The sequence below is a fragment of the Myotis daubentonii genome, chromosome 1, assembly GCF_963259705.1.
Source record: "Myotis daubentonii chromosome 1, mMyoDau2.1, whole genome shotgun sequence".
Classification (NCBI taxonomy): Eukaryota; Metazoa; Chordata; class Mammalia; order Chiroptera; family Vespertilionidae; genus Myotis; species Myotis daubentonii.
Genome location: NC_081840.1, coordinates 118207101 through 118223881, shown reverse-complemented (window position 1 = coordinate 118223881; position 16781 = coordinate 118207101). Strand labels below are relative to the sequence as shown.

The 16781-nt window shown below is 36.3% G+C and overlaps 1 protein-coding gene across 1 annotated transcript in view; it reads right to left on the bottom strand.

The window, feature by feature from the left end:
* Positions 1 to 16781, bottom strand: part of MDGA2 (MAM domain containing glycosylphosphatidylinositol anchor 2) — a 951352-nt gene that overhangs the window by 102410 nt on the left and 832161 nt on the right. The window contains 1 exon segment of the mRNA XM_059659042.1: positions 5445 to 5593. Within this exon segment, the coding sequence (XP_059515025.1) occupies positions 5445 to 5593 (149 nt within the window).

Here is a 16781-nt window from a genome sequence, read left to right as displayed (position 1 = left end):
ATGTATCAACGTTTCTCTCCCATGGCAAAATATGGTACCTGAATGACATTACCCATTAAAACAGGGCATTATTAAAAACCTTAGACAATGCAGTACCATCTCACCCCTGTCAGAATGGCTATCATCAACAAATCAACAAGCGACAAGTGCAGGTGAGGATGCAGAGAAAAGGAACCCTTCTGCACTGCTGGTGGGAATGCAGACTGGTGCAGCCACTGTGTGGAACAGTATGGAGTTTCCTCAAAAAACTAAAAATGGAACTTCCATTTGACCCAGCAATCCCATTTCTTGGAATATATCCCAAGAAACTAAAAACACCAATCAGAAAGGATATATGTACTCCTATGTTCATAGCAGCACAACTCACCATAGCTAAGATTTGGAAACAGCCTAAGTGCCTATCAGCTGATGAGTGAATTAAAAAATTGTGTTACATCTATACAATAGAATACTACGCTGTGGTAAAAAAAAAAAAAAAAGAAGGAACTTTTACCATTTGCAACAGCATGGATGGAATTGGAGAGCATTATGCTAAGTGAAATAAGCCAGTTGGAGAAAAATAAATATCACATGAACTCACTCATTTATGGAATATAATGAACAACACAAACTGATGAACAAAAACAGATCCAGAGACAGAGAAACATCAATTAGACCATCAAATCTCAGGGGGAAGGTAGGGGAGGGTGGGGGTAAGGGGGAGAGATCAACCAAAGGACTTGTATGCATATAGGCCTAACCAATGGACACAGACAACAGGGGTTGAGGGCATGAGTGTGAGGGATGGGGGGTAATGTGGGAATAAGGACACATATATAATAACTTAATAAAAAATTAAAAAAACACTCTAGAAAAATATAATCCTTATTTCTAAATATAAATGAACAAAGAAGCCAAGAAATGAATGCTATCTATGTCAAGTAAAGAATTAACTTCAAAAACTGTGTAAGAAAAAGGAATTGTTTTCTGGACTGGTTTATAACACCAGAATTTTTTTTTACCTTTGGTAGATACATGAATCTCACAAACTTGGAAAAAGCAGTATTAGCAGCAGATATACTGACACAATTAATATGGCTTTAAACTAAGTCTCAAAGTAGAAGAGAAAAATATGAATCAGTAAAATGGATATTATGAAGGACAATTGTTTTGAAGTAAAAATAAGACAGTGAAAAATATCTACAAATTGTGTTTTTTAAATCATAGCTTCGAACAATACTTAGGCCTAGAATATATATTGTACTAAATAAAACTAAAATGAAAATTGTAGACATGTTAAGTTCTTAAAGTGCATTCTTTTCTTTAATCCTTACACAACCCTGGCAGGTGAGTACAAGGCTTGTAACAGATGTTTATGCAAAGAGTGCAATGTACAAGGGACCCTGGCCTGTGGGAAAATTAATGAGTGTATTCCACTCTACTCCCCCATTGCCCAACAGGTATTATTTTTATCTTCAATTTACCAGGTAGGAAACTAGGTGTAGGCATGTTTGGAAATCTGCTCAAGATTATATAGCTTATAAATGCTAAGGCTAGATTAGCTAGAATTGGAGACCAGATGTGTCTGGAATTTATAATTTTAACAAAACATAGGAAAGAGGAATTTGTTTACACGTGTGCACACATATATAATTTATTCTAAAATAATAGAGGAAGGGGACACTATCTAATTAGTTCACCAGAAAGAACACAGTGACTGGAAAATTTGTGTCACTGCATACATTTATGATCAGACACATAAAGACCAAAAGTTAGAGGAGATGCTTATGGTAGGGAAGGAAAATCAAACAGAGAAACTGTCAATGAAAAATAACAGCAATACTAGCAGCAAACATTACAGAAGGTAGTTTATTAATAATGAATACAAGAGATGGATGAGAAGGAAGAGATTTAATTAGTTTAATTCCTCTTTGGAGAAGTCTAATTCTGCTAATATCTGTCTATTTGATGGGGAAACTCCAATGGTAACTACTTTTCTGTTAAAATTGAATTACAGAGAAGGTAATGGGCATACACAATGGAGACACTGGGGAACAAAGGTTCTGAGGGATGTTAAAGGAAGGGATTGATGCAGAGTTGTGTAAAGTATGAATACTTACAACAGGCAGCCCTTCAGCATACAGGGTGCCATGGGCAGTTACCAGATATTCCAATAAATGTAAGTGAGGATGAGAGTGATAAACTAAAAATGAAATTATGACTCTATCGTCTTCTCTATCAAGGAAAATTATCAACAAATTAAAACACTTTTGATATGGATTTGGGATTTACTCAGATTTACTTAGAAGGTGAAGTAAATGAGGACTAACAGAAAGTTTCTGAAGACCCACTGCTCTCTGCTATCAGTGACCTGGGAATACTTAGACAAGGAAGCAGTGCTGATCAAATGGCAGATGTATTCTACAGGAAAAGATATAGTTTTTGATTGTCAGGCATGTATAATAAAAATATTCAACATAATATGTTGCTTAATTGGAATAAAGTACATATTTAAACTATCTTTTATTATAACTGTGAAACAGACAGGAAAACATTACTTTTATAACAGTATACCTGAGTGGATTACTGATGGTTGATCAGTCTTTCTCAAAACAATATTTTTTCTTTCTACTGTCCAAACTCAAAAGGCTATTTTGTTATTTCCTTAATAAAGTAGAAAACATACCTTATACATCTATGGATAATGCAAAGTTGTGAGATACAACTAATAGATAAATCTTCAAAAATGTTTTGCTGTGATGAAAGTAACCCTAAATAATACACTAAACAGAAAACACTGTAAAGACCTACATTTAAATTTCAAAAACATTATTTATACCAGCAAAGGATAATTGAATTTAACATTTGAAAAAATATAATATTTTCACATAAGCTATAATCTTCAACTACTGAGGAAATCAATCACACTTGATTGTTTCTTCTAATTTTACTAAAATAATTCTATCCTTCATACATATTACATTAACTTTAAAACATCATATATTTTATATATATAGATAGATATATAGATATAGATATAGATATAGATATAGATATAGATATAGATATAGATATAGATATAGATATACACACACACACACACACACCTTGAGTATAAAATGCAAGTTTTCTAGCTTCTTACAAAATAATACAAAGAATTATACAGTATAAGAAAGTGTTAGAACACCTTGCATGTTTATTTTTTTTTTATTTTTTTTTTTTTTAATTAAATCTTTATTGTTCAGATTATTACATTTGTTCCTCTTTTTTTTCCCCCCCCATAACTCCCCTCCTCCCAGTTCCCGCCCCACCCTCCGCCCTCACTCCCCACCCACTGTCCTCATCCATAGGTGCACGATTTTTGTCCAGTCTCTTCCCACATCTCCCACACCCCTTTCCCCCCTAAGAATAGTCAGTCCATTCCCTTTCTATGTCCCTGATTCTATTATAATCAACAGTTCATTCTGTTCATCAGATTATTAATTCACTTGATTCTTAGATTCACTTGTTGATAGATGCATATTTGTTGTTCATAATGTGTATCTTTACCTTTTTCTTCCTCTTCCTCTTCTTAAAGGATACCTTTCAGCATTTCATATAATCCTGGTTTGGTGGTGATGAACTCCTTTAGCTTTTCCTTATCTGTGAAGCTCTTTATCTGACCTTCAATTCTGAATGATAGCTTTGCTGGGTAAAGTAATCTAGGTTGTAGGTTCTTGGTATTCATCACTTTGAATATTTCTTGCCACTCCCTTCTGGCCTGTAAAGTTTCTGTTGAGAAATCAGCTGACAGTCGTATGGGTATTCCCTTGTAGGTAACTCGGTTTCTTTCTCTTGCTGCTTTTAAGATTCTCTCTTTATCTTTTGCTCTTGGCATTTTAATTATGATGTGTCTTGGTGTGGTCCTCTTTGGATTCCTTTTGTTTGGGGTTCTCCGCGCTTCTTGGACCTGTAAGTCCATTTCTTTCACCAGGTGGGGGAAGTTTTCTGTCATTATTTCTTCAAATAGGTTTTCAATATCTTGTTCTCTCTCATCTTCTGGCACCCCTATAATTCTGATGTTGGTACGCTTGAAGCTGTCCCAGAGGCTCCTTACACTATCCTCGCATTTTTGGGTTCTTTTTTCATTTTGCTTTTCCGGTTGGATGTTTTTTGCTTCCTCGCATTTCAAATCATTGACTTGATTCTTGCGCTCCTCTGGTCTGCTGTCGGGCGTCTGTATAATATTCGTTATTTCAGTCCGTGTATGCTTAATTTCTCGTTGGTTCCCCAATATAAGATCGAGGGTCTTATTAGTTTTCGTGTAGATCTCATTAAGTTTATCGACAGCTTCTAAACAGTTCTTGAGGGACCTTAAAAGTGTGGTTCTGAACTCTATTTCTTCCATTGACAATTTTGTCCTGTTTCTTTGTCTCCGCATTTTGTTATGCTTCCTTGGTGTACCCCCTAGTGGTCTTTGTTCGAAGTCTTATAGTTAAATCTTGATTGTTGTAGCTAATTCCAGGGAGGGTTTGACCTCCAGGCCAAGTGGCTATGAGAATCAGCTGTGTCAGCAGTGAGAGAACTTCTGTCCTCTAGGGAGGTGCTAATCTAGCCTTTGCCTGAGGCTATCCGGCAAATGCCTTTGCCTGAGGCTATCCGGCAAATGCCTCCGTGCAGGGCTTGGGCGGGGCGGGTCGCACAGGATCAACAGGGTGGGCCGGAGAGAGCAGTTATGGCGGCTCTCAGTCCTGTCCCCAGGGGCTCTGCCTCTCTGAGTCCCAGCACCCGCTGCAAAGCTCGGAGAGAAAGCTGCACTCGCTCTGACCGAAGCCAGACAGTCCCGCTTCTCCCGTTTGAGTCTGGGTCCCTAAAGACTCGCCCGGATCTGGTGCTCAGAGTCTGCGACTCCCTCCCGATTGAAAACAACAACCGCGCCCTCCGCCGCCGCCAGCCCGCTCCGTGCACTCCGCACCTCAGAATTTGACTTCACCACTGCGCCTCCTCTGAGTGTCCGTGTGCGTTTCTCTTTCCTCCTAGTTGTAGGACTTCCACTCAGCCAGCGTTTCTGTGGTTCTGGGTGATGTCCGTTCCGTGTTTTAGTTTCACTTTTGAAGTAGTTGTTCAAAGCAGCAAACTCCGGCGTTAACCTATGCCGCCATCTTGGTTCTCTCCTCCGGTCGCATGTTTATTTCATAACAATTATAAGATGTCATTTCTATAACATATCTAGTGATGAAGGATTTGAAAACTCAAAAGATGTCACTTTAATATGTCTGCTATCATAGTAGAATATGCATAAATTAATTTCCAAGATTTGTAAATAATTAGAAACTATTATGTGTAGAGTAATTTTATCTTTTATATGGGGACATGTATTTAGAAATTCATGCAAAATAATTAATACTTTATGGCAGCTAACAATAGTAACAATGTCTTCACAAAGAATCACAAAGAAAAAAAAAGCCAACAGTTAAATTTCTCACCTGCCTAATACCCAGCCGGTATGCCACAATCCGATCCACCGCATCAGGATTCATTTGTGTCCACTGTAGACTATAGGAATAAACACGGTGTCTGTTTTGCCAAACAGGATTGTAGGTATCGTAATAGAATTCTGGAGCATAGGCCTTCCCTGAAAACAGAAGGAATACATTTAAGTGATGACATATTCCAATTAAACATATTTGTTCTTTTTGGCCCTTTTACCACATTCTGCTAGGAGTTCTATATGTAACTCTTGTATCTGAAAAGTCTTATTATTAAAATCTAATCAATTTTCTGGAGAATTTTGAGTATAGATGCCAGAAGATTTCCTGGTTGATTGGATGAGCAGGCTCAGAGAGAAAGAAGAATCAAGGATGATTACAAGTTTTGGCCTAAAACCTGGAAGATTAAAATTTCCATCAACTGAGATAAAAAGCTTTGTGAGGGACACATTTGGGAGCAGGAGAAAATCAGGGAGTTATTATTATTTTTTTTAGTCCTCACTTCAAAAGACATCATTTTAGCCGAACCGGTTTGGCTCAGTGGATAGAGCGTCAGCCTGCGGACTCAGGGGTCCCAGGTTCGATTCCGGTCAAGAGCATGTGCCTTGGTTGCGGGCACATGCCCACTGGGGGGCGTGCAGGAGGCAGCTGATCGATCTCTCTCATCGATGTTTCTGGCTCTCTATCCCTCTCCCTTCTTCTCTGTAAGAAATCAATAAAATATATTTTTTTAAAAAGACATCATTTTAATATGTCTGCCGTCATAGCAGAATATGCATAAATTAATTCCCAAGATTTGTAAATAATTAGAAAGTTATGTATATAGTAATTTTATCTTTGATATAGGAAAATATATTTAGAAATTCATGCAAAATTAAAGAACATGTTCTTTAATATTTAGGGAGAGGGAAAGGGGAAAAAGAGAGAAGGAGAGCGAGAGAGAATCATAGATTGCTCACCTCCAGTATGCCCCCTGATCAAGAGATCAAACCTGAAATCCAGATATGTGACCAGGAATCAAACTCGCTACCTTCCAATGTATGGAATGATGCTCCAAACAATTGACCCACACCAGCCAGGACAAAAATCAGGGAGCTAATTTTGAAAAGTTTGAATGCTCTAAATGCACACATTAAGTGGAATATACTAGTCTAGAATTCAGGAAAAACCTGGATTGGAGATATATCTTGCTAACCATAGGCATGTATATAGATTTTAAGTTTAAAGCCCTGAGACGCAACATCATCAAGAGAGTGTGAGAAGATAGAGAAGAAAACTAGGCCTGACCACTGGAGCAATCCAAGGTTAAGAAATGTGGGGGCAGTTAACACCCACAAAGGCCTGACACAGAACAACCAGTGAATAAAAGAAAAGTTTAAAAATGTGGCATCCAAGAAGCCAAAGGAAGTATATCAGCACCGAATGACCAACTCTGTAAAAAAAAAATAGTGAAAATAAAAAATGTTGTTTATATTTTCATTGTTTTTAGTCAATAAACTCAAAATCATTCAAACAGAACTCAACAATAACACAGAACTTCGGTCAATAATAAAGTTTTTGTTTTTGTTTTTTAAATATATTTTATTGATTTTTTTACAGAAAGGAAGGGAGAAGGACAGAGAGCTAGAAACATCGATGTGAGAGAAACATCGATCAGCTGCCTCCTGCACACCCCCTACTGGGGATGTGCCTGCAACCAAGGTACATGCCCTTGACCGGAATTGAACCTGGGACCTTTCAGTCCGCAGACCGACTCTCTATCCACTGAGCCAAACCGGTTATGGCAATAATAAAGTTTTTATTTAAGAATATGTGAAGTGCATATAGCATATATGATATGTATAAAACATCTGTGTATTGTTACTTTTGTGTGTGTGTCTGTGTATTTTTATACTGAATTGTGCACAGACCATTTGTAATTTGTAATTATAGGTCCAAATTACAAATGTTCTGAAATGTAGATTTTTCTCACATTCTAAGTTTTTTTTTGTTTTTTTTTTTTTTACTAATACTGCATTTATTTAATAAATAAACAATATTTAGTGAGACCTTTTTAAATGCCAAGTAGTACACTAGGCATCAGGGATACAATAAATGAGGAGGTCTGACCTGTCTTCATAGAAATTGCTTACATTTTCTCATACTTTCCAAATAGCTTTGTAATTATTAACTGATGATGAGCTAATAAGTTGTACACTTATCATCCCTCATTCCACATCTGTCCTGTTTTATTTTATTAAAATTAAATATTAAGTGACCTCTTGGGTTTTTCCTCCTATATTCTTATGTTCAGAAACTTTTCTTGCCTAGTTTTTTATATTTCTTCATTATTTGTCATCTAGGGGTTACGAAAAGGTTGAATCATAAAAGTTTATCACAGATAAAGGATGAATTTTGAACACTAAGAATGGAAGTTATGGTCTCTGTTATCCTGAAGAGGATTACCAGGAAAAACATAATGTAAAATGAAATAAATTTAATTTTTTACAAGTTTACTAGTAAAATTAAATAAATTGAATTAAATGTATGAATTTTAGCAACAATTTTTAAAAATCTTCTACATCAACATTGTGTGCATTAAAAAATGTTCCGTAAATATCTATTCAGTTGAATTGAAAAACAATTATCAACTTCATACAAAGAAACTTGCAAAGAAGGAGGTCTCTAGAAAAGAGCCATCACATTCATTTTATTACTCCTTTTATCTTGTATGATATTTTCACTTAATAAATGATAGGACATATTCATGTTCACAAGATTATGAGCAAAATCCAGATGAGAGAAAAATAATATACTGAATGAAGAAGTGAATACCAAAATATCATTGACAACTTGTATTTGTGACCGAATTTCTCAAAATGTTCTTAAAGAGGTGCGTTTAGTAGTAGTCTGAATAAAGAGCTAGGGGTTTTTATTAAAAATAACCATTCAATTTGGAGAAATATCCATTCAGGTTTTAAAATAAAAAAATCACACATACACATAAATTTATTCTCTGGTTTCACAGACAGTCATAGTAAATGTTTTCATATTCATTTTGTAGGAAGCACAAAGTAGTACTAAGAAAATATCTTTATAATAATCCTAGACTCTTACAACCAGGCATGGTTGAACAGGGAAAGAATTTGTAATATTTCTTTTTCTTTTTAATCCTCCAGGCCTATGTTTTTCTTTTTGTCCTTCCAGCAAGCTGTCAAGGAAATATCATTTCTCTTTTATATTCATCTTATTTTTAACCAACACTGTTCTACTTTAAATGTTTTTAGACTAACTGACCTAGAATTACATTCATTACCTAAACTAGCCAAAAATTTTTAGATATATTATGTATGATTATATAAAGATGATGGATTTTTAAATATTATTAAAATATACGTAGGGAAAATTGTCAAAGTTTTATATAGAATTTGTGCAAAAGTACATTTATTCTATTTTGCAAAAAGCTTTCGAAAAGTAATTAAATTAAGGTTTCAAAAAGGCTTTTATGGGTAAAGCGCAAAGTAAAAGATAAGAAGCTACTACATGTCACTCTCCCGGTACAAAAATGCAATCTTAAAATATAACAAAACTATGTTTTAGGTGCATACATAGGTTTACAAGCAAGTGAGAGAATTATTCCTCAGGGATCAAAGAACAAAAACCTGAAAACCAAGCAATGAAAAAAATCTTAGGGAGAAAAGAAGTGTTGTTGCTTTGTACCCGTGGGAGCTGAATTTTAGACCCATAAGGGATGAGGTTAATGGGCAAGTCTCAGATGAAAAGTTAGAAATTAGGTTACCACATTCAATCAAGATCAGTAAAAACAGCAGTCTCAGTCATAGGGTATCCTAGAATAAAGCTGCTCTTAACCAGCATAAGAAGATGACAAAAATATTACATTAAGAAAAAAAATCATCCTTGGCTAGTAATACCACTGGAGTCCTTCAGTAGATCCAAATTATGTTCTTAAAGAACATGCTTTCAACTGAGACTGCAGAGATTTCTTCAACTAAAACCTCAATGATTATGAATTAAAAATACAACATTAATAGCACACAAGAAAATGTGTGACTAAGAAGGACAATAAACAGCAGGATTAGACTACAGATAATGGAACCATGAAATGGAATTTATAAATAAGTATGCATGAAACAATTAAAGAAATACAATTGCCCTGGCAGGCATGTCCCAGTGGTTAGAGCAACGGCTCAGGCACCGAAGGGTCATGGGTTCAATTCCCCGTTAAGGGCATGTACCTGGATTGCAGGTTCAATCCCCAGCCCAAGTCAAGGTGTGCACAAGAGGCAACTAATTAATGTGTCTTCCTCAAATTGTTTCTCTCTCTCATCCCTCACCCCTCCCCGCACCCCTCCAATTCCCACTCTCTCTGAAAATCATCCTTAGGTGAAGATTAATCAAAAAAAAAAAAGAAATACAATGTAAAATGTTAAAACAAACAACAACAACAACAAAAAAGAACCCACACACTATGGAACCTTCTATAAAATAATAATATTGTCTATTGAGATCAAAGGTGGGCTTCACAGGGGACACATCTAACAACATCTTTATTGATCTTAAAGAAGAAGATGTTGGTTGGCTCATGGAAAAATAAGAGAAGGAAAGTAAGGTATGGACTTAGGTGGAGAAAAATGAATATATGATAGACAATATTTTAGAACAACCACAGGATCTGCCATGGCTGTAACATGTTGTACCCATCTTTCCTACCAAATTGTGCCCTTTTGAAGCATGGAAATGTTCTTATACTACAATGGCTGACACAATGCATGTATTTAAATAAGATAGGAAGTCAGGTCAGTGCTAATTTAAGAAGTGTCTCGTTAGATATAAGACATTTTATATTTACCCTATAGTTGCATTATTCTCAAATTATTTTAGCTAGTGCTCACTTCAGTGGAAGAAAAAAATTTATAGTGAATCTATTGACTTATATTTCCCAGTGTGAAATAACTCATTGTCATCAAAGAATTAAGTGAGAAATGAGTCAATATTAAAAATGGTAACTGAAAAAAATTAAAAAAAACAGTTGCAAAATATCAAGCATAATATAACAATTTAAAACTTTTCAAAGTTGAATTTATTGGTATAAGGAAAGTAGCTATAGAAATTCATGGCAACCTGAAACACTGATGATGTGCTGATTTAAGAAAAAAAAAAACTTCTAAAAATCATATGAATCAGAACTCTCTGTATGCATTTTCAATAGAAACTAACCAACACTAGTCAGGTGCTTTTGGAGTCAGAATCATATTGTGTTTAGACACATAGACTAAAGCAATGAATCAATGAATTAGTCATTACAACTTAATAGGTATAATATACACAAAAATCTATGTAGCTCTCTCATTCCTTCATTGGACTGAAGTGAGAACATGCAATTGTTGGAACCATAATTACCTTTTCTAGAAATTAATGAATCTTGAATAATACTAAAAATGAAAGAAATGGTTCTACATGAATTGGGATTTTTCTGAGTTTTTAATCAGGAATATGATATAAATCCACTTTGTATTTTACAACTGCATCTGGTGAGTAAGAGGAGAAAAGATTAGAGAAGTTAAAAAACTAATGGCTGGAAGACAATAAGATACTGTCTTTAAAGTAAAAGGCATGATTTTGGAAATAAAGAAAGACTGATAAATTTAAAAAGCATTGCATAAAAACAAGTAATGAGCACTGCTCCTCTGAGTGGACAATGTAGGTAGATACCTAACTTTTCCATCTGCAGAGACTGGATGGGCACTAGAGCTTTTAAATGAGATGGTAAAGAACTGTATGCATCTCATCCTGGCAAAGGAGTGAAGAATTATATTACCTCTTGCTTCCTATTCTTCTGGAAGCTTATTGTTTTGATTTAAAGACATTTAAAAATGTTATGAAAGTGAGCATAAAGAATACTTTGATGACAAAAAGGTTTACTTTTTTGAAGTCAAAGGAAACTTTTTAAAAAGAATCAATGTATGTATGTTTTACCTATTTTTGGTATTTAGTTAGGTGATATTTAAAATTAGTCCTTATCTCATTAAAAGCAATAAAGAAATAATTACTGAATTGTTGAATTCTGCCTATTCTCATTTGACTGGAAAGGTAGGAAGCTAATATCAAAAAGAAATGAAAAAAAGGGAAAACATGTAAGATATACTTAACAGAAGAAACTATTGCACCTGATAAAGAACAATTTGTCCTAGAGTTAAGATGAATGTCATAGTAGCAATAAAACTGAATGTTGTAAAGAGTTTGTTCAACAGGAATAACTTGTCAATATGTGTGCAGAAAACAAAAGCACAACAACTAAATTATACAGCTGTGAAATCAATGACAACATCTCTCAGTTAATGATTGTTTAGAGTTTACAAAAAAAAGAGCAAGACTTGTAATTATTTAGAGCCCAACTAAATCCTTTAGTTTAAATGCCTCTGTACATGAGATGCAGTAGTGGTTATCTAAATGTTCTTTTCCCATTTAGAGACAGCCAATATGTTTTAAAATTACTAGTAATTGTTGTTACATTATTTTAAAATTGCAGCATAACTGCTTTTATTCATCCCTGATGTGGATCCATTTTATTCTGCTGGAGTCAGGACTGTGAAAACCACACTGAAGCAGACTGCCCAGTGACTCACTTTAGCACTCAAGACCTTCCTTAGAATTCACAGCCCTGGATAAACCAAGATGGTGGCATAGGTAAACACTGAAGTTTGCTGCCTCGAACAACCACTTCAAAAATACAACTAAAAGACAGAACGGACATCATCCAGAACCACAGGAAGGCTGGCTGAGTGGAAATTCTACAACTAGAAGGAAAGAGAAAAGCATACCGAGACTCAGAGGAGGTGCAGTGCTCAAGTAAAATACTAAGGTACAGAGGCGCACATGGAGCCGGCTGGCGGCTGAGGCACAGTTGTTCTTTTCAATCAAAGGGAATCTCAGGCTCTGAGCTCCAGTTCTGGGCAAGTCTCTGGGGACCCAGACTCATACGGGAGAAGCGGGACTGTCTGGCATCAGTCAGAACTTGAGGGCAGCTTTTTCTTGGAGGGGCTTGCAGCAATTACTGGGACACTGAGAAGTGGGGCCTCTGAGAGCAGCCATAACTGCTAGTCCCCGCCCTGTTGATCCCGTGGGACCTGCCCTGCCCAAGCCCTGCAGGGAGGATTTTCCTGGATAGCTTAAGGCAGAGGCTACATTAGCACCTCCCTAGAGATCCAGAAGCCAATGTACCCAGAGGTCAGAGTGGGACCATCCAGGTTGCAGCTCCGTGGAACCATAAAGGACACACTCAGGGGGCAGACTCAGTGAGCACCAAAGCCCCATTGATGCAAGTCTTGCCCCAGAGGGGTGTCTCCAGCACAGAAGATCACCCACTGCAGACACAGTGGATGCTCACAGCCAATTGGCCTGAAGGTCAATTACTCCCAGTGATACCTACAACAATTAAGGTTTAACTATAACAAGACTGTGCACAAAGCCCACAAGGGGGTGCACCAAAAGTGTCCTCTTCAGGTAATTGGGGAGGCTGAACCACTGGGTCCTAGAGGACACTTAGCACAGAAAACCACTTTATCAACACAGAGAAGCATAAAAAATGCAGAGACAAAGAAAAAGGACACAAATGACAGAAATGGAGGAAAGCAAACTACTGAATATAGAGTTCAAAACCACACTTTTAAGGTTTTTCAAGAATTTTCTAGAAACTGCCAGTAAACTTAATGAGATCTACAAGAAATCTAATGAGACCCTTGATGTTGTGATAAAGGACCAACTAGAAATTAAGCATACACTGACAGAAATAAAGAATATTATACAGACTCCCAATAGTAGACTAGAATATTGCAAGAATCAAGGAAACAATTGCAATACGAAGAAGCAAAAAACACCCAACCAGAAAAGCAAAATGAAAAAAGAATCCAAAAATACAAAGATAGTGTAAGGAGCCTCTGGGACAGCTTCAAGTGTACCAACATCCTAATTATAGGTGTGCCAGAAGAAGAGAGAGAGCAAGATATTGAAAACCTATTTGAAGAAATAATGACAGAAAACTTCCCCTACCTGGTGAAAGAAATAGACTTACAAGTCCAGGAAGTGCAGAGAACCCCAAACAAAAGGAATCCAAAGAGGACCACACCAAGACACATCATAATTAAAATGCCAAGAGCAAAAGACAAAGAGAGAATCTTAAAAGCAGCAAGAGAAAAACAGTCAGTTACCTACAAGGGAGTACCCATATGACTGTCAGCTGATTTCTCAACAGAAACTTTGCAGGCCAGAAGGGAGTTGCAAGAAATATTCAAAGTGATGAATGCCAAGAACCTACAACCAAGATTACTTTATCCAGCAAAGCTATCATTCAAAATTGAAGGTCAGATAAAGAGCTTCACAGATAAGAAAAAGCTAAAGGAGTTCATCACCACCAAACCAGTATTATATGAAATGCTGAAAAGTATCCTTTAAGACGAGGAAAAAGAAGAAAAAGGCAAAGATACAAATTATGAACAACAAATACACAGCTATCAACAAGTGAATCTGAAAATCAAGTGAATAATCTGATGAACAGAATGAACTGGTGATTATAATAGAATCAGGGGCATAGAAAGGGAGTGGACTGGCTATTCTTGGGGGGGAAAGGGGTGTGGGAGATGTGGGAAGAGACTGGACAAAAATCGTGCACCTATGGATGAGGTCAGTGGTTGGGGAGTGAAGGAGGAGAGTGGGGTGGGAACTGGGTGGAGGGGAGTTATGGGGGGTAAAAAGAGGAACAAATGTAATAATCTGAACAATAAAGATTTAATTAATAAAAAAAAATACACCCTAACCGGTTTGGCTCAGTGGATAGAGCATCCGCCTGCGGACTGAAGGGTCCCAGGTTCGATTCCGGTCAAGAGCATGTACCTTGGTTGCGGACACATCCCCAGTAGGGGGTGTGCAGGAGGCAGCTGATCGATGTTTCTCTCTCATCAATGTTTCTAACTCTCTATCCCTCTCCCTTCCTCTCTGTAAAAAAACCAATAAAAATTTTTAAAAAAATGCTAAAATGACTGCAGTAATGAGAAGGATAATTATATATAGAGAGAAACATAAGCATAAAGAAGTAAAATGGCAATAAATAAGTAGCTGTCAATGATAACCTTAAGTGTAAACGGATTAAATGCTCCAATCAAGAGACATAGCGTAGCTGAGCTGATGCAAAAATAGAACCACAATATATGCTGTCTACCAGAGACACACCTCAGAACCAAATATTCACACAGGATGAAAGTGAAAGAATGGAAAAAAAGTTCCCATGCAAATGGAAATGAAAAAAAAAAGCTGGGGTAGCAATTCTCATATCTGACAAAGTAGACTTCAAAATGAAGGCCATCACAAGAGACAATAAAGGTTACTAAATAATAATGAAGGGATCAATCCACCAAGAAGATATAACCCTGGTAAACATATATGCATCCAATTTAGAGCATATAAATGTATATAAAACTTCTGGAGGACTTTAAGGGAGAGATGCACAGCAACACAGTCCTGGTAGAAGACTTTAACTCTCTACTGATTTCTCTAGATAGATCTACCAGACAAAAAATTAACAAGTAAATAGAACCTGTAAATGACACACTGGATGAGATAGATTCAATTGACATTTATTGAACATTTCACTCCAGAGCTGCAGAATATACACTCTTCTCAAGTGCATGTGTGTGCTTCTAAAAGATAGACCACATGTTAGGACACAAAAAAGTATTTACAAATAAAGGAAGATTGAAATCATATCAAGCATCTTCTTAGATCATAATGGAATGACATTAGAACTCAACTACAGTAAAAATACTCAAAAATATTAAAACACATGGAAGCTAAATAGAATGTTATTAAACAATGAATGTGTTACCAATGAGATCAAGAGAGAAATAAAAAATTTCATGGAAAAAAATGCAAACAAACATGACAACCAAAAATATATGGGGACAGCAAAAACCTTCCTGAAAGGGAAGTTCACAGCACTACAGTCCTACGTCAAAAAAGGAAAATTAATTATAAACTATTTAACCATACAGCTTATGAATTAGAAAGAGAGCAAGAAAAACCCAGAGTAAGTAGAAGGAAGGAAATAATAAAGATTAGAGCAGAAATAAATGGCATAGAGACTATAAAAACAACACAAAAGATCAATGAAACCAAGAACTGCTCTTTGAAAACATAAACAAAATTAATGAAATTTTAGCCAGGCTAATCAAGAAAAAAAGAGCAAGGACCCAAATAATTAAAATCAGAAACAAAAGCAGTGAAGTAATAACTGACATCACAGAAATAGAAGGGATTGTAAGAAAAAAAATATGCCAACAAGCTAGACAATGTGGATGAAATGGACAAATTCCTAAAAATTACAATCATCTAAAACTGAATCAAGAAGAATCAGAAAACCTGAATAGGCCAATAACAATTGAGGAAATTGAAGCAGATAAAAGAAAAAAAAAGCCCTGGTCCAGACAGCTTCAGAGGGGAGTCTTACCAATATTCAAAGAACTACCACCTATCCTCCTCAAACTATTTCAAAAAATGCAAGAGGAAAGAACACTTCCAAGGTCTTTTTCTCCTAATTCGAAAACCAGATAAAGACACTACAAAGAAAGAGAATTACAGGCCAATATCCCTGATGAATATAGATTCTAAAATCCTCCACAAAATATTAGCAAATTGTATCCAGCAATATATTTAAAAGATCATAGACTATGTCTAAGTGGGGTTTATTCCATGAATTCAAGGCTGATACAATATTTGCAACCAATAAATGTGATACTTCACATAAATGAACTGAAAGACAAGATTTATAATCATATCAATAGATGCAAAAAAGCCATTAGACAAAACTCAATACCAATTTTTTTTATAAAAACTCTCAGCAAAGTGGGAGTAGAGGTAGCATATCTCAACATAATAAAGGCCACAAATGACTACAACCACCATCACACTCAACTGGCAAAAATCAAAAACATTTTCTTTTAAGATCAGGAAAAAGACAGGGAGGTCCACTTTCACTACTCTTTTTCAACACTAGAAGCCTGGTGCACGAATTTGTACATGGGTGGGGTCCCTCGGCCTGGCAGACTATTGGGGCCAATTGGGGCCGCAGGAGTTTGGCCAGTGCCGGGGGGGGGGGGGGGCAATGGGAGGTTGGCCAGTTGTGGGAGGTTGGCTGTGGTAGCTCACTGACCACCTGGAGTCAGCTCCTGCATTGAGCGTCTGCCCCGTGGTGGTCAGTGCGTGTCATAATGACTGGTTGTTTGGTCATTCAGTCATTTGATCATTCGGTTGTTTAGGCTTTTATATATATGGATAGTACTGGAT